We start from the raw sequence: 17725 nt of genomic DNA on the forward strand, positions 1-17725 counted from the left end.
TTAATAAGTCTTTTAGTAAAATTTCTGGGTCTTTGGCTTTCCCAGCCCACAAAACGTGATATCTAATGACAAAACCTGTACTTAGTAGTGCTTGTGAATGTAAAATCCTGACCTAAAACAAGCTGTTTGGAGAGAAATCTCTCCAGCAACGGGGAGGAGAATGCCAAAGTTGAATAGCCATCACTGCTTTGTTTTTGGCTGTAAAGAGCCACATAGTTTTGCACAAGCTTCCCATCTCGGAAGAAGACAACACTAAGTGGCTAGAGTTCATTTATCAAGGAAATGTGCCAGCTACACTCAGTAAAACTGTGCATGTGTGTGCTAGTCACTTCACGGCCGACCGCTTTTCCAACTTTGGTAAGTACAACAGAGGGCCAGCGTATAGACTGGTCCTGAATCCAGGCGCATTACCAACCATCCGCCAACAAACCTCGGACCCTGGAAATGTGTGTATTTTAAATGCTGTGTGCTGTGGAGCAGATGTAAGAGCTTTTCCTCAGTGTCCCCCCTAGCTCTGTGTTAGCTTCAGGATGCTAACTTTAGCTGCGGTTAGCCTGTTGTTTTTAGCCTGTAATGTTACGTTAAACGAGCTTCGCTGATTTCTTAACATTGTGCACTTGTAGCTCATGGCGCCGCTCTCAGTGACGCTGAAGAGCGGGGTGGTATCAGCGGTGGCTCATTTACATATGAAGGTCACGCCCACTAAATCAGAGCGTTCTGAACAGAGGGGCTATGAGAGCCTGGAAACAATGCTGCTGTGCTTGATTTATTGGCTTTTTGGACCAAAACATGTTACTACCATTTCATGAAGACATCAATGATCCATATTAAACTGCAGAAAAGGAGCATAAAATGGGACCTTAAAGGCTACATTCAACCTTGTGCTCTTCCAGAAGCTTCTTGTGCTTACATAAAATCTCATCTTATAAATGAATGAAGCTTCTTACCTCTACCGTCTGTGCTGTAGCCAGGTCCGAGAGGACACATCTTCTTGTACTGCACGGTGCCAGGCAGTGGGCAGAGCTCACACTGTGAGCCCCAGCCTCGGCCCATGTTGCAGCAGCACTCAGACTTGGTAACACTGTTTCTGCTGGTGGACGACTGCTGGCACATTGTCTGCAGAACCTCTGCATAGCAGTAACCCTTTCGATTGTCTGAAGGGAGAAAGATGTTCAACTTCAGGCAAAGAGAGGGAATTTTATCCAAAAGGAAATAAACAGGAACAGGGCTGCAGCTATAGTGTCTTAATCTTCACAGTCAGCAGTTTTGTCAACAATCAGTCTGGATCTTACCGATACATTCAGTCCCAGTGGAGCTCGGCTCAAAACCGTCATTGCACTCGCAGCGGTAGCTTCCCACTGTGTTGACACAACGTCCGTTCTTACAGATCCCAGGTTTGGCACGACACTCGTTCAGATCTGCCAGGAGGAAGAAAGTGAAGATGTCACTAATTCCAGTATTAACAGAAGTTGCTGAGTGAAGTCTGAAGAGCGCCACAGACGCAGACTCATTTTACTCACCCATACATCCGTCTCCATCTGGTCTACGCTGCATGCCAGGAGGACAGATACACATGAAGGTACCGATCAGGTTCTTGCAGGTCATACCCTTTGAGTCACAGTCATCCAGACCCTCCGCACACTCGTCGTGATCTGGTGAGGAACATCAGGAGAAGCCAATATGAAAACTTTGAACTATTTAAACCTGTTTTTGTCAATTTGCAAACTGAAAAGTGATGATGACAACATGAGTCAGTCCCTTTGAAGCGCCCTCTCACCTCTGCACATGCGCTGGTCGTCTCTCAGCACATAGCCAGTAGGACACATACACTCATAGGAACCAAACGTGTTCACACAACGGAAGGCACAGAGGAGAGGATTGTTGGAGCACTCATTGATATCTGGAGTCAGACAGAGATTTTAAAATGATCAGTGACTAAAACATGAATCAAGATTTTTCACAGATCTGCAAAATCAGAATCATTGTGCAGAAGCATACGAGTGTTACTGTGTCAATAACTAACCTTCACAGGTCATCATGGGCCCAGGTTCAAAACCCTCCTGGCAAGAACACTCAAAACCTCCAACCACGTTGGTGCAGGTTCCGTTGCCACATGGGTTCCCGATGGAGCACTCATCGGTGTCTGGGGAGGACAGAGAGCAGGAGCAGATAGATGCGTTAATTAAAACTGATCAAACATTTATACCCAACCTGAGATTTTAAAAGCACGCATTAGCTGCTCCACAGTCAGTCTAATAATAGATGAATCTGTGACGCAGGAAAAAGCTGAGAGCTGGTTCTGGGTTATAAAGCTGAGGTAGGTGATACATTCTGGTTTATGATCAGGACTAGTTTTTTCAACGCGCATTGAAATGTGAAAAACCATCTCACCAACACAGTTGACTCCAGTGTAGTCTAGGTTGTATCCGAAGGGGCATTCACAGCGGAACGATCCATCTGTGTTGATACAGATACCATTCTGGCAGATCCCTGGGTTATCCAGACACTCATTCATGTCTAGAGAAGACAGGAAAGGAAACAAATAATTTAACTAGGTGATTAATTCATTTATACAAGTCCTCTACAATTGTATGTTGAAAGTTTAAAGGATAATATAAACGTAGTGGAACTCACCTTCTCGAGCGTCCCCTGGTCCAGGCAGAGCTCCATGGCCGTAGGGACACAGTGTGTCAAAAGCAGCTGAGGACACAGCAGAATATATATGTCAGAGTGAATGTGTGTCTTAATCAAACCTGTGTGTGTGTGTGTGTGTGTGTGTGTGTGTGTGTGTGTGTGTGTGTGTGTGTGTGTGTGTGTGTGTGTGTAACTCACCCTCGGTCTCTCTGGGGCACAGCTCACAGGGAAGTCCCCAGCCCTCACCGGGCATCTTACTGCAGCAGCACTTTGCCTTGGTGGTGTTGAAAGCTTTGGGGACGGAGCACTTTCCTGCCTCAAACTTGGTGAAACAGAAGCTTTCTCTGGTATCTACACAATAATTAAATAAATAATAAAAAAAAATTACATCAGATGTGTTAAATCTACTGTTTCGGTAATGTAATACACTGATGAGCTCACTCACCATAGCAGCGCCGTTTGTTGTCAGAAAGCACAAAGCCTGGCTGACAGGTGCACTGGAAGCTTCCTGGAGTGTTGGTGCAGGTGCCAAACTGGCAGATGTTGGGCTCCACCTCACATTCGTTGATATCTGTAGGGGAGTGTTTAAACATGTAAGAGGCAAATAGGAATGAATGGTGAAGCTGGACCAGTGTGTGTGTTAGAGCAGATGGTCCAGTCACTCACATCTCCCTGGTGTTAATGTGAGCGTGCTGATCTAGACTCAAGCTGGTTAAAATCATGTGTTGTATTAAATCCAAAAAGTGAATCTGTGTGCGTGTCTGTGTGCCTTACCGATACACTGGTCATTTTGCACTTCATATCCAGGAGGACAGATACATCTGAAGGATCCATCCAGATTCTGGCAGGTTCCTGGAGAGCAGGTGCCAGGCAGACTCACACACTCATTGATATCTATGGAAAAAAGGGAAAAGTTTGTTCATGATAAGCTGAACGGTAAAAAAACCTCTATGAATACTAACCAATGTCGTATTTTTGTGTGTTTGTGTGACGTACCAACACAGTTTTTCCCATCTTGTGTGTTCTCATAACCCTCGTGGCAGAGACACTGGAAGGAACCCATCCCGTTAATACACTGTCCGTTCCTACATACTTGGCCTTGGAGGGCGCTGCACTCATCTACATCTGTGGGGTGAACAATTAGAGGATAAGGTCTCTGAATAATTCCTTAAATCTGGATGTCCATGGTCAAAAAGCTGTCACAAACTAAGAAATGAACATGTTTTCATGGCACCTTCAATACAATCTGAAATTTTCCCCTTGAAGCCACAGAAAAATGAAGACTAAATCCATATATCATATTTATATAATCTTGTTAAAATATCTAGAAAGTAGGAAAATTCAAAGTGTGAAAATCACTGCTTGCTTTGACTTCTGTGGAGTTGAGCATTAAAATGATCCTTACCCATGCAGTCATTGTTGTGTGTCAGCTCGAAGCCGGGGAAGCACAGGCAGTTATATGACCCAACAGTGTTTTTGCAGGTGCCATTACCACATGGCTGTCTGTCGCACTCATCAACGTCTAAATACACAGAAAAACAATGTTATAAGGAATCAAATCCATAGAAAAAACAAACATTAAGAGGCAGGATAGCAAGAGTAGATAAAGACACTGCCTCTCACCCATGCACATGGTCAGGTCAGCAGTGGCCTTGAAGCCGTTGTGGCACAGACAGCGATAGCTTCCCTGCGTATCGATACATTCTCCATGGCTGCAAACGTTTGGAATCTCTAGACACTCATTGCGGTCTGAAAAAATAACAACAATAAACAAATTAAATACAATAAAATCCAGAGACAGTTGTTTTCTATATTGATCAGATTCAACTTACAACAAAAAATATTTTGAATACTTATGAAATCAAATCCATTTTAACTGAAAAATTCAAACATGGAAACCCTTTTCTCCAGTTTAATTAATACATCTGATAAATTATTGGTGAAGTTAGCGGTGTTGGTTTTGTGCTCTCTGTAGTGTCACTTTAGTAAAACTTTATTCTTGTTTGTTTCTATATCTGGGTTGCATTTCTATCGAATTGTATCATTCTTTTGGATTTCTCCTTTCTACAATGAGTGCACAGAAATTGTTGCGACTTTAACTCAACAGGGTCCATCTTTTACATTTTTTAAACATTACCTTCACAATCAGTCTGTCTGTCACTGTCTGTGCTATTTTAAATTGAAAACCCCATTAACGGCTGAGACAGGCTGGACTCACCGACACAGGCCCCGTTGGGGGACAGTTTGAAGCCTGGCGAGCACTCGCAGCGGTAGCTGCCTGGGATGTTGATACAGTTGGCATTGCGTTGGCACAGGTTGTCCCCACTGTTACACTCATCAATATCTGCACAGCAGGAGAGAAACAGTGGACATCATTCATAGAGTCCATAACAGTCTGCGCAGAGCAGGCAGGCAGCTTGTGAACAGCAGGAGAGAAAACACAGCAGCTTCGTTTTGGCTCAGATACAGATGCGTACAGTCACTGCAGGTTTCAGTGATTGAATGTTTAGGCAGGTGTTCTCAGTGAGACACTACCTCAGTCCTAACAAGCACAGACTTTCTGTATGAAAGGGAGTGTTCCTGTTCTTGACACCCAGTTAGTGAGTGAGTGGTAGTTTACTGATTTGTATATCCAGATGTGTGATTGTTCCAGTGTAGACATATGGTTTAGTGTAGGTTGTGAAGAGTGTTGTTGTCAGCAGAGAATGTGCATCTTATGCAGAACATATGAGGTATTATGCAAGGATTGAATGGTATTGTCAAGAAAATAGAGTGTAGGGAGGTGAGTTTGAAGTTGTGTGTGCAGAGAGTTTAACAATAAAACAAAAATAAAGATGCCTAACAGATGCAGTCAAGAGTGGAAGAGTGAGTCTAAACAGTAGAGGACTGAGTTTTACCTTCACAGATGAGAAGTATGTTGTTGTAGCTGAAGCCCATAGGACATTCACAGCGGAAGCTCCCGATCTGATTGATACAAACTCCATTTTGACAGATACCAGGGATCTCCCTGCACTCATCAATATCTGTACAAAACAAAACAGAGTAAAATTATTTTACCATGTTCAAGAACTAGTTGTTGTCCATGTTTGAGCGTTCCTTCGACCTTACCAATGGGTTTGCCCGTGTGGATGTCGATAATGAAGCCAGGAGCCTGGTTACCACACAGCAACTGGTACTCAGCTGAAACACAAGAGACAAGACACATTTTTTAACAAACTGTGCTCACAAAACTGTCTTCACAGGTGTTTCAGAGCGTAACATGACACCTACAGGTGGCAGGAGTTGGGCAGGCCTCACACGGCTTGTTCCATGCTTTCCCCACGTTGTAGGCACAGCAGCACATCTTCTTGGTCATATTGAAAGACAGCTCGTTCTCACAGGTGTCGTTGAAGTTACGGTAACACACGCTCTTCCTCATGTCTGTGTGACAAGGAGGAAGATGATGAACATTTCAATCCACAGAAAAGACATGACGAGAGTGAAAGTTTTAGTTTCTCTCTTGCTCACCCATGCAGTTGTTTCCTCCGTTGACCTGCATGTACTCAGGGGGGCACACGCAGGTGTAGTTACCCAGAGTGTTGTAGCAGGTACCAGGTCCACAGATCCCAACGTGGGTTGTGCACTCATCAATATCTGCACGTTAAGATATGATGATGAATAATCAGAAATGTAAAGTGGCACAGATTTAAATAAAAGTGTATATTTTTTATTTCAGGTCTTACCCTCACAAATGCGAGTGTCCTCATTGAGATAGTAGCCTGCTGGACATTCACACTGGAAACTACCAAAGGTGTTTACACAGTTCCCACCTTGGCAGAGACCTGGCAGCTCCTGGCACTCATCAATATCTGAGGAGTAATTTGAAAAGTTACATCATAATGTATTGATTTTATGCTATCCTCCATTTGCAACAAGATCCACAGTTTTACGTGTTGTGCCTCCACCGAATGCAGCTGCATTTTCTAATTTAAAAGAGGGCAAAAGACTGAAAAGGGCTGGATGTTCTACCTTCCAGAATAACAGTGATGGGATTCGGTCTGAATCCCTCTCCTCCTGGACAAAGAGTCTTATACTCCGCTGCAGACAAAACAGAGTCAAGTCAAACTATGATGCTCGCACATGCTTTTGGTAGAACGCATAAATAAGTGTCTATCTGAGGTCTTGTGGTACTTACTTGAGTTTGCAGCGGGGCAGAGTTCACAGGGGTTTCCCCAGGCTCCCCCCAGGGAGCAGCAGCAAGAAGCTCTAGTCACACCCACTCCAATCTCTGCGCTGCAGGAGATTCCTCCATCGCCACGTGCAAGAATATCCAGGAAGCAGTTTCCAACACGGGTGTCTGAGAGGGACACATATTTGCTTGTGAATACACGTTATATAAAGTGTCTCAGTGCCATGTTTTATGACATCAAAACCCTCATTAAATCTGCAGGTTTTAGGAGTGTCTTACCCACGCAGCCCACTCCTGTGGGGTTGAGCTCAAAGTCAGCTGGGCAGTTACAGAGGTAACTTCCTGGGGTGTTCACACACAGCCCGTTGATACAGTTCACAGGGTCTGCACACTCATTGATGTCTGCAGCACAGAGGGACACACAAACCCATCAATACATTGATCACATTTCGATCACATGTAATCATCTTTATGCTGCTGCAAATACAAAAACTATGTGTATTTTTCTGTTTTGGAAACTTCAGATCTACTTTATTTCGTTAAGAAGCGAACAGATTATGGTACAAAGGAGGAAAGCCACACTCTGAGTCTGCTCTCTTTCTGAACTGAGTGACTTTGTAGCTGTGGTTGTAGAAATGCCAAACTAACCAGTGCAGTTTCCTCCGCTGCGGTCAAGTTCGTAACCATCATCACAAACACAGCGGAACATCCCTGGAAGGTTCTGGCACGTTCCAAACACGCAGATGTTCTGGAAATTGCACTCATCGATGTCTGTAACACAAGGAAGCAGAGAAAGAGAGAGGCAGAAAATGTTATTACACCACCAAACTTTGATAAAATAATAAGCTGTGAGAATTAGAATCTGTCAGATTACGTGTCATACCTTGACAGGCTTTGCTGTCTTCTGTAGGAGTGAAGCCCATCTCGCACTCACAGCGGTAGCCTCCTGGAGCGTTCAGACACTGGCCGTTCTCACACAGGTTTACATTGTCTGCACACTCATCCATGTCTGAAACAGAATCAGAGAGCGGATTTGTAGAGTGAGGCCCGCCAGCAGGGTGAGGGGGTGCTAAAAGAAAACTTTAAAGAGAATAAAGATCTAACCAGAGCAGGAGAATCCATCTCCATTGAATCCCTCTTTGCAGGTACACCTGTAGGATCCAGGTGTGTTGACACAGTCTGCGTTGATGTTACAGTTGTGGTCCTCTGCAGAGCACTCGTCCTGATCTGCAAGAAAACAGACAGGGGGAAATATGATAGGAGACTTAGCAGATGTAATTTAACTCTATCATGAAATCAAACTAATTTCTTAACAGCAGATACATCGATACCACTAAGATATCATGAACATGTACTCACCCACACACTTGATACCATCTCCCACCCAGCCGTCTCGACAGCGGCATTTGAAGCTGCCAGGCACGTTGATGCAAGCAGCGTGCATGTCGCAGTTGTGAGCTCCAATCTCGCATTCATCAACATCTGGAAAGGTGCATAAATGCTTAGTTCAAAAACATCTGGTTACACATTATGTTAATGGATTTCTCCCTTTAACTGATTCACAAACAACTGAGGTGAATATAATTGCAGGCAGATTTTAAATCCTATAAGTGACACATGGATTTATGGTCCTTTTAAAGTTTGAGACCTTGAACTACTGTATGCATCACTGATCTGTTTCATCTCTTCATTCAAGTTTGAAGACACAGAGGCCTAGATCATCCCACTAACCCCTCAGTTCCTGTGTATGTGTATGTGTGTGTGTGTGTGTGTGTACCTGTGCAGCCTGTGGATCCCTTCTTGACAAAGTATCCCAGCTGACAGTGGCAGATGAAGGAGCCTTTGGTGTTCTCGCAGTCACCGTGGAGACAGATGTTTGGGTTCAAGTCACACTCATTCACATCTGGTTGGACAGAGATGGACAGATGATAAGTGAACGCTCTGACCTCATGAGGTTACAGTGAAGGGAAATGAGACTGACGGGGAAAGCCCAAAGGTTCAGGTCAGAGAGGCTGATAAATAGTTAATGTGACAGAAAAGAGGAGGTAAAACGGTAGGCATTCAATCTGAGCTGTGTGTCTGAAGCTTTGATCAAACCAAGAGCAGTGCTGTTCCTCTTACCAATACATGTCTTCATGTCCATAGAAGCCATGAAGCCATCGTAACACAGACATCTGTATTCCCCAGGGATGTTAGTACACTGTCCTCCATCACAGATGTCTGGAGTCTCTTCACACTCATCAATATCTGAAAAAGACAGAAAAATGTGTGTTATGTGGCTACACTTAAAAAACAAAAGCCTGACTTCCTTTTTTTAGAAGTGCTGAATTTCCTTACACTTTCAGTCATGAAAAGCAACATATTTACGTTTTCTGTTTCATTACCTGAACAGGTCCTGAGGTCGGGCATGAGAGCATATCCCTCACTGCAGCTGCACTCATAGCTACCCTCTGAGTTGGTGCAGTGGGTCTCACAGCCTCCGTTCATGATGGTACACTCATCGATATCTACAAGGAGAGTTCACAATACAGTTAAGAGTCTGAGTCACATTAGAAATACATGTGTCCGAATAATTCAACAAAGTCAGTGGATTCATCAGCTCTGCATTGGAGATAATTAGGGCTGTCATTTTAAGGCGTTAATTAGATTAATTAATTACACCGCAAATTAACGCGTTATAAAAATTAACGCAGATTAATCTGAATCCTAAAACTGCAGGGGGTTCAAAGACGCACTTTTTTTCAAATGTCTGGCATTTACAAACCGTTTGTCCTATTCAAAAGCTGTAAAAAAAAAGTAGTGTTCTCGTCAGATTCTCAAATTTCCGACAGTCCCTGAATGTATCACACAAACCGAGGGAAGGGAGAGTAATTTTTGTGAGACTGCCGGCCACATCTTGTTTATTCACACGTCCTGTTTGAAAATCTGCAGAAAATCAACCGTTTGCTCTAGCTCAATTCTGTAAAAAAAAAAAAAATTCTAAACTCTTTACTGCATTAAACAAGCCGATATTTGGTCGATATTTGTTCTGTATTTAAATCTTAGGAATTCTTTAAAAAGTTCCTTCCATCTTCCTGTTGTCATGTTTCAGCTTGGGGCTGCTCTGCACCAATAAGCAAAAGCTTGTGTGTTCAGAGCATGTAAAACTGAAAATACTTCACTCCTCTTTGATCCAAGACTTAAATTAAGTGTTTTGTACATAGTTCCTTACAGTTTTTAGTCTTTAGCCCTGGTTTTCCTGACCTCATAGAAGTAAAGAAGTTCATATAGCAGTGAAAATTGAGTCCACATTGAGTAAAAATGTGACAGAAGCAAAAAACCTCCTAAAAATCAAATCAGCTTATCTTAGGTGCAGGACTGTGTAGATATTGTAAAGATAGAACCATAAAACTTTTTCATGTGTTCCTTATGCCTCAGGGTACCTAAAGATGTGTTGTATATATTCCCACCTTATTTTTACATGTTTTTTCATGTATTTCAATGTAATTTTAATGTCCTGGAATTCATATTCTTTATTTTGGGACCTTAAGCAGATATGAGATTAAAATGCGATTAATTCGATTAATTAATTACAAATCCTGTAATTAATTAGATTAATTTTTTTAATCGCCTGACAGCACTTGTGATAATATTTTTGAATCGCTATACTCACCAACACAGCCCTGTCGGTCCGGTGTTGCCTGGTACCCTGTGTCACAGGAGCACTGGTAGGTTCCCGGCATGTTGACACACTGCCCATTTTTGCACAAGTTATCACTCAGCTGGCACTCGTTCACATCTAAAGGAAGACATGTGGGTTATACACTGTGTGGTGTAGAAGCACCTTAAGGTAGTAATGCAAAATAATGATAATACACACTTTCACCATTTTTTTCAGATATTGACTTCAATTTCACTTCCTTTTTAAAGACCTTTGTTCGCTATGACATAAAACGACATAAGCATGTTCATGAATGCATATGTGTGTGCTATAATATGGGGTATGATAGAAACCTTCACAGGCAGATCCATCAGTGCTGAGCGAGTGTCCAGTTGGACAGTCACACTCATAGCTTCCCTCTGTGTTCAGACAGGTTCCTCCACGACACAGCAGGGGGTTCCTCTCACACTCATCAATATCTGTACCATGAGAGAAGAGATGAGTAACAGAAAAGAGGGGAGTAACATAAAAGAACAAGGTTACCAAACTTTATTCACATTGCGTACGACAAGTCATTGAGTGGTTACGGTGCGTGTAAATTCCTTTCCCACATACCCATGCAGTTCTTCATCATCATGAAGCCGCTCTCATAGCCTTCAAAACATTCACACTCGAAGCTGCCAGGTGTGTTGACACAGGCACCGTGACCACACAGGTCTGGGGAGATGCGGCACTCGTCGATGTCTGAGGCACAGAGAGAAAAACAAAGGGTTCATTAACTGCTCAAACCTTTACATGCAATCAATCTGCCCGCCTGTGTGGCTCCTCTCTCATACCTGTGCAGTTCCTCTCTTCTGCAGTCAGAGCAAACCCGCTGTTGCAGCGACACTTAAAACTGCCGATGGTGTTCCGGCAGTTTCCATGAGTGCACAAACCCTGGAACACTTTACACTCATTCACATCTGAGGAGAAAGACAAAACATATAATAACTCCTAAAAAGAAATCAGCACAGATGAGTCACAGAAGCATATTTACTATCAAGACGTCTTATTGCAGAATAATGAGTGATACAAAGAACGCTTCTGCCAAGAAATCTTAACTCAAGAGTGTTTGAAAAACAGTGTGAACCTTTGTAGAAGGCCCTGCCAGTCAGAATATCTCCCCTGTTGGCGAAGCCTTGCCCTCTGGGGCAGATGGTTCGATACTCGGGTGTGCCTGGTTTGGGGCACTCCTCACAGTCAACTCCCCAGGCAGCACCGACAGAGCAGCAGCACATGTCCACACGGTATCTCCCTGGCAGCGGCTCACCACACTCATCCTCGTGCCATTTCATGAAGCACTGCTCGCTGCGCATGTCTAGTAAAGTTGATAAAATAAAGGGAAAGCGATAGCTCTGATTATAACAGTCACTGAAAATAACAGTTTGTATAACAATCAATCTCGTAACCAATCAAATATAGCCTAACAGCAAGTCTGTCGGTCATGCAGCAAGCAAACCAGACTAACTTCTCAGGATGCTGCAATGTTTACAGTCCAATGAGAAGCTGTTGGAGTGACCTCATTTGACCCTCTAAATATGTTTGCTGCCATGCTTCCTTTTCTTTTTTTATCATCCTCTAGAGATGCATTGGCTCATCTTTGTCTGATGAGTCTCAGTTTCACCGTGAATAGTGAAAAACCCGGGGCATTGCTTGGGCTTACTATAGCAGAATAAACCAAAAGTTTGGCCTACTTCCTGGTTCAAAACTTTCAGTTCTCTGCTTTTAAATTTGCAAAAGTAACATCATCATGACACAGATTTTGGAGTCTGTCTCTTGAATAGGGCAATGGAGGTCAAACAGAGCATTTTGGTGCAGTCAAGAGAGCTGCAGGACTAGCTTTCATGACATGGGTCAAGCAGGTTTGTGGCTTAAATTTTAATCCTTCATTTTGAACAGATTTTTGGCCAAATTTGCATGCATATTCCTGTTTAAAGAGATAAATAGACTGTTGTTCAGAGTCTGCTGACAGGAGCCAGAATGACGGTACAGCAGTCCAAGCTGCCGCCTCCTGTTTTTTTTTCTTCACTCACAAAAGCCTGCTGATGTGGATTTAGTGAACACTTCATGGACCAAAAATGTCACACAAAACACTTTAGTCTCCCAGGAGTATATATAGTGATATGTTATAATGTAGAATCTATAAGTGGAGATCATAAAACACTAAGTGGATGTGTTACTTTGTGGCCTTTCAGTCCTCTTACCCACACATGTGCGTCCAGAACTGTCCAAGGTCAAACCTTCAGCACACTCGCAGCGGAACGAGCCCTGGGTGTTCATACAGCGTCCATTTGTACACACTCCAGGGAAGACCTCACACTCATTAATGTCTACAGGGAGCAGAACATTTTCAGAACCATGATTACAAAGTGGAACACACAAACACTTACACACACATATTTTTTCACGGAGAAGACTACAGGGACATTTCATGAAGGAACATTACAAGGGCAAAAGAAGACGGAACGATTTCATGGGAGTGCTGAAGGTTGGTCACCGTTCATTAACTTATCAAATGTTCTTACCTTCACACACAAGGCCCTTCATACGAGCAAACCCTCGAGAGCAGGCTGTGTCTGAAGAGACATGACAAGATTGAGGGGTGTTAAACAAATGTTTTATGTATGAGCTCTGCAAATAAAGTCAAGTCAATGAATCTGCAATGAAATTAGGGGTGGGTGGTATGCTGGTTTCATCACCGTCACCGGTATCATGCCACAAAATGAATTTTGTAATCACCGCGGTAAAGCATTGTTACACATAATTTAGTCCAAGTAGTGGTTAATCTATGTGGGAGGTTTGTTTCTCTCGACGTGAGAAGACATTTTTCTGCCACAGCCATTCTGAAAATACACCTTTAAGTCCAGTAGCACCGAATCAGTGACGTGACGAAGTAAACATTTACCGGCGTGCAGAAAGCGAAACAACTGGTGTGTGTGATGATAGCTGCCCTGTTTTGGACACAGGCTGTACATTGCTATAAGCAAGTGTCTATGGTCAAACCTCAAAACCTAAAATGTGATACAACCATTTTTTAACAAAAGTAGTGGCATCAAAATAAACGTTTTGAAGCAAACTGAAACTGTGGTTTGCGGACTGTGAGCCGCAACATTTTTCACACGCTTTGAATCCTGCGGCTTAAACAATGGTGCAGCTAAATTACGGATATTTACGCTCTAACAAGCTTCGTACCCTCGTAGCATTAAAACCAATAAATTTCTGGATTATATTCGTTATCAATAAAATATGCTCCAACGAAAAATATGAGTTTTGGTGAGCTTTGGCAGAGAGGTGGAGGCAGGTGTTTCTGCTGATGGGAAAGGTACAACAAGAGTTGTGCTAGTTTGCTATAAGTTTATTTTCACTTTTTAGACCAATAAACATGTAGCTGAAAAATGCCTTTGATAGACTCTTGTTCTGAGGATGAAGCCCGAGTGCTGTCCAGCGTCACATCATGTTGCTCTGCTGGGACAGGTTATTGCTTTTACTCCTTGTGAGTGATGATGATAAATATCTTAAAACAGCATTAAATGATTTAGGAATCCTACCTTGGATTGATAAAGCTGTAGACCGAGCAACTGCCTCAAAAGTTTTTGTTTTTTTGTTCATGGTTCAGGCTCTGAGTCTAAACCCTCACCCCCCGTTCTTCAGTCAAAATCACTGATCTGTCTGTATCTCTGTGTTTGTCTGTTTGTTGTTTGAAAAACACAATAGCGGTGGAAAAAAACACGTTAGTGAAATGTTCTGTCTCATGTCACAGCCATCTGTATTACAGCAGCAGTGTATGAATAAAAGCTCAGAAATCTCGAGCTCTTCATTAGACAACCTTGCAAGCTTCAGAAAACATACAGAACATAAATTTAGGAAAACTCACTAAGTTTTAGTTAAATTTTACAAATTTATTGGCTTCCAAAATGTTATTAGTTAATTGCTCACCTTTTTTAAATAAAATGCAAAAAGGTTTTTTTTCTGTAAATATGCTTCATTCCTCAGACCCAGTTTGCTCAACAGTTCAGTGCACTTCAAGCTTGAAATGGGATAAGTTTTTCTTGCAAAAGTACATTGTGGGCAAAAGTCTTTTTCTATTACAGTATTAGACATTTTCCATCCTGCTAGGTACACTTATAACACAGAACAGAGTCAGAATCATGTTATGAAAAGATTTCACTTTTTTAAATGTTGGAAAACCGCGATACAATACCGTTATCGCAATATGAAGGAAAAATACCGTGATATAAATTTTGGGCCATATCGCCCACCCCTAAATTAAATAGTATCTGATCTTTAGCAAAGCAGCAAGAAATTCAAAGACTTGACATTTTACTTCACTGCTTTTACTTAAAAGTGTTAACTGACACAAAGTGTATCATGTTTTGTAATCAAATAAATTATTTTGATAAATAAGATAATGCAGCATTTCCCCCCATTTCTATTACAAATAAGAAAAAATGAACAGTATATTGCATTTTTGAAGCTAAGTAAAAATTTAAAATCTAAGGAAAACTGAATCCTTTCCACGCTTTGGCACTAAAAAGTTCAGAATAACTAAATTAAAAAAAAGTGACACCAACCAAAGTGAGTCGTGTATTTTTTTTTGTACATCTGTGTGTGCCTGTGTACTTACCGATCTCGCAGCGCTCACACGGGCTCCCCCAGGCGGCTCCCAGTGTGGAGCAGCACTCAGACTTCAGGGTGGCGCCATTGATGTTGACCTCACAGCGGTTGTCTTGTATCGTCAGCCAGCAGGTGCTCTTCATACTGTCTGTGGAGCAGAAATAACACAAGAGAACAACATTTTTACATTGTTTATTCTTACATTAATGGTTTGTGTAGTAAATACTGTTAGAGCTTTATCTCTACCGTCATGTAAACTTGATTATATTAGGACAATTTTTTCTGTTGAATATTTTGAAGGGGAATTTAGAATTAAATATGATGCCTTCGGTGTTGCTACCAATATATCTTAGTGCTCATTTTGATAGCTTAAACCAAGTACCGTGACCATGGATGGGTCAGGTGGACACTGGAGAAGGTGAATTTTCTTAAACCATTAGACATGACAGTGAAAGGATACTACACATTTTATGTTTGAAACTTTTTTTTGTTGAATAAGACATTAAAAAATGCCTTTTTTTCATGTGGACATTAGTAATTTGTTTGATTTTGAGTACTACCCACTCTCCCCATGCAGTGACTGGTTTGGTTGAGAGGGTTTTTTGATTTTACAAATATTGAGTGCAAAAGAATTCCACTTAAAAAAATTCTCATGCACAAATAGAGATAAAGAGTGCAATCTCTTTTTAAACTATTACCATGTAACCTTCAGCTCTATTCAGTGCTGTAAATCGTGCGTCTCTGGATAAACACTAAGATGGGTAAAAAGCCTGAAGTATTACATTTAATCTTACCCAGTTCCTTTCCTAATGAACTGTGCAGAGTCATAACACTGACACCTTCCACCAAAAACCACAAGGCCACCCAAACACAAAACCACAATTTATTTTCTTTCTCTCTCCTGCTGACTGATTTAAATCATACGACAGAGATGAGCCAGAGCAGAGGATTTGTGGACCTCCGACAGAGCCAGCTCATGCTAAATGTATGACTATTTATCTAATGACTCACTCCCCCTTCCAGTTATAATAACATCTGTCTCTGTATTAGCATGTAGCTTTCTCAGAAAGATTTCCCTAAAGAACACACACACGGACTATTAGACCTCTGCAGAGAGCTTCGCATACCAAATGTCATTTTGAGTCTGCAGCAAATCTCTATGAAGCAAGCTCCATGTGAACTGAAGCCATGCATGCAAGGATTTATCGGATAAATCATCCGTGTGTGCCATTTTGCCTGACATCTGAGGCTGATGTTGTCTTGGGATCGCTCCTGGAAACCTGAACCATCAAGAGTTCTTGTTTACAGAAGTAGAGAGTAAACCTTCATTTGACTGATTGATTACACAAAAAGAAGGGTTCCAGTCAGAAGATGAGCTTTGTGGAGGTCCTTAAAAACATGGGATAGGGATGGAGATAAATAAACTGTAGGAAAAAGAAAAAGAAAGTAAACCGCTCATCATGTGGTCTAACTTTCTCTCACTTTCTCACAGCAGTCCATGCACTCACGGCGCTGTCCACTGTTCTGAAACAACAGTCCAGCAAAAGTCATGTATCTCAGCCAGTAGATTTGATTTTGCTTCTTGTTCCAGTCACATTAAGCTTAACCAGAGGGGGAAAATGTGTTTATATCTAACAGCCTGGTAACAAGTTAAAACCATCTTCTTACTGTTACAGAGCCACTTAAGGGAACTCAGCTCACCTTAGCTTGACCAACTATTTCCTCCTGACACTCGGTCCAAGTGTGTGATCATTATCTAACACAGGCTGTGTCTAGGACCCCAAGCGCTTCTCTAATGGACGTCAGGTATTCCAGAGGAGTGATGTCTTACCGACGCAGATGGTGTTGGTGGAGTCCAGCTTGCTGCCGTGTGAACACTCACAGTTGAAGGACCCGGCCACGTTGCGACATGCGCCATTGATGCACGGGTTTGACTCGCACTCGTTGATATCTGAAACACGTGCAAACACACCTTAGGTCAGGGCTGAGAGGGCTCACTCAGACGGATCATCGAGCCAATTTAGTGCTTACAAACACAATGAGTATGTCGCCTCTCCATGATCCACATGTTTACTGGGAGTTAATGCCACACATCTGGTAATAATGTCACTGCATAATAACCTTGATTGTCAGTAAAAACCACAAAACACATGTGGATACGAGGCAGCACGCATACTGAGTGTGTCAGTGTGTTAGAGGAGACACGTGTGTGTATGTGTGGATGTGCGTTTGCAGTTTTACCTTCACAAGTCTCTGATTCAGGTTTGAAGACGTATCCTTTAGGGCAGGAGCAGGTGAATGAGCCGGGGGTGTTTCTGCACAGGCCGTTGTCACAAAGCAGACGGTTCACCAGACACTCGTTGATGTCTGCAAGGAGTAAAAACAAAGAATTATAAAACTTATGTAAGATTTAATGAAGAACAAACAAAATTAAAGGTCTTTGGTGATTCTCTTTCCCTGGTACAGCCTTTCTGGATTTGATCTGACCAATAGCTGAGCTGAAAGATGGGAACGCTTCACATGATCTTTCTATGTCTTTGCATTTACTTTCATCACGTTATTCAAAACTTGCAGCCCCAAACAGAAAGGTACAAAGTTTCTCTATTGACAGAGATACACAAACTTGTCTT

The 17725-nt window shown here is 42.2% G+C and overlaps 1 protein-coding gene across 1 annotated transcript in view; it reads right to left on the bottom strand.

Moving 5' to 3' along the window:
• The window catches only part of fbn2b (fibrillin 2b), a 63537-nt gene that overhangs the window by 4984 nt on the left and 40828 nt on the right, over positions 1–17725 (bottom strand). The window contains exons 17-55 of the mRNA XM_074668861.1: positions 17337–17462; positions 16927–17046; positions 15106–15243; positions 13007–13057; positions 12686–12811; positions 11572–11799; positions 11279–11404; positions 11058–11186; positions 10796–10921; positions 10455–10580; positions 9187–9309; positions 8924–9049; positions 8580–8705; positions 8162–8284; positions 7907–8029; positions 7686–7811; positions 7451–7573; positions 7082–7204; positions 6809–6970; positions 6643–6711; positions 6357–6482; positions 6142–6267; positions 5905–6054; positions 5743–5814; positions 5532–5657; positions 4853–4978; positions 4258–4383; positions 4040–4156; positions 3631–3759; positions 3409–3528; positions 3080–3205; positions 2833–2985; positions 2635–2700; positions 2392–2517; positions 2024–2143; positions 1778–1900; positions 1521–1652; positions 1293–1418; positions 948–1154 (exon numbers count right to left, since the gene is read on the bottom strand). Coding sequence (XP_074524962.1) covers positions 948–1154; positions 1293–1418; positions 1521–1652; positions 1778–1900; positions 2024–2143; positions 2392–2517; positions 2635–2700; positions 2833–2985; positions 3080–3205; positions 3409–3528; positions 3631–3759; positions 4040–4156; positions 4258–4383; positions 4853–4978; positions 5532–5657; positions 5743–5814; positions 5905–6054; positions 6142–6267; positions 6357–6482; positions 6643–6711; positions 6809–6970; positions 7082–7204; positions 7451–7573; positions 7686–7811; positions 7907–8029; positions 8162–8284; positions 8580–8705; positions 8924–9049; positions 9187–9309; positions 10455–10580; positions 10796–10921; positions 11058–11186; positions 11279–11404; positions 11572–11799; positions 12686–12811; positions 13007–13057; positions 15106–15243; positions 16927–17046; positions 17337–17462 — 4917 coding nt within the window. The remainder of the gene's footprint in view (positions 1–947; positions 1155–1292; positions 1419–1520; positions 1653–1777; positions 1901–2023; positions 2144–2391; positions 2518–2634; positions 2701–2832; positions 2986–3079; positions 3206–3408; positions 3529–3630; positions 3760–4039; positions 4157–4257; positions 4384–4852; positions 4979–5531; positions 5658–5742; positions 5815–5904; positions 6055–6141; positions 6268–6356; positions 6483–6642; positions 6712–6808; positions 6971–7081; positions 7205–7450; positions 7574–7685; positions 7812–7906; positions 8030–8161; positions 8285–8579; positions 8706–8923; positions 9050–9186; positions 9310–10454; positions 10581–10795; positions 10922–11057; positions 11187–11278; positions 11405–11571; positions 11800–12685; positions 12812–13006; positions 13058–15105; positions 15244–16926; positions 17047–17336; positions 17463–17725) is intronic.

Source organism: Halichoeres trimaculatus, unplaced genomic scaffold, assembly GCF_033239565.1.
Source record: "Halichoeres trimaculatus isolate MK-OKI-2021-1 unplaced genomic scaffold, fHalTri1.1 fHalTri1_scaffold_4, whole genome shotgun sequence".
Lineage (NCBI taxonomy): Eukaryota > Metazoa > Chordata > Actinopteri > Labriformes > Labridae > Halichoeres > Halichoeres trimaculatus.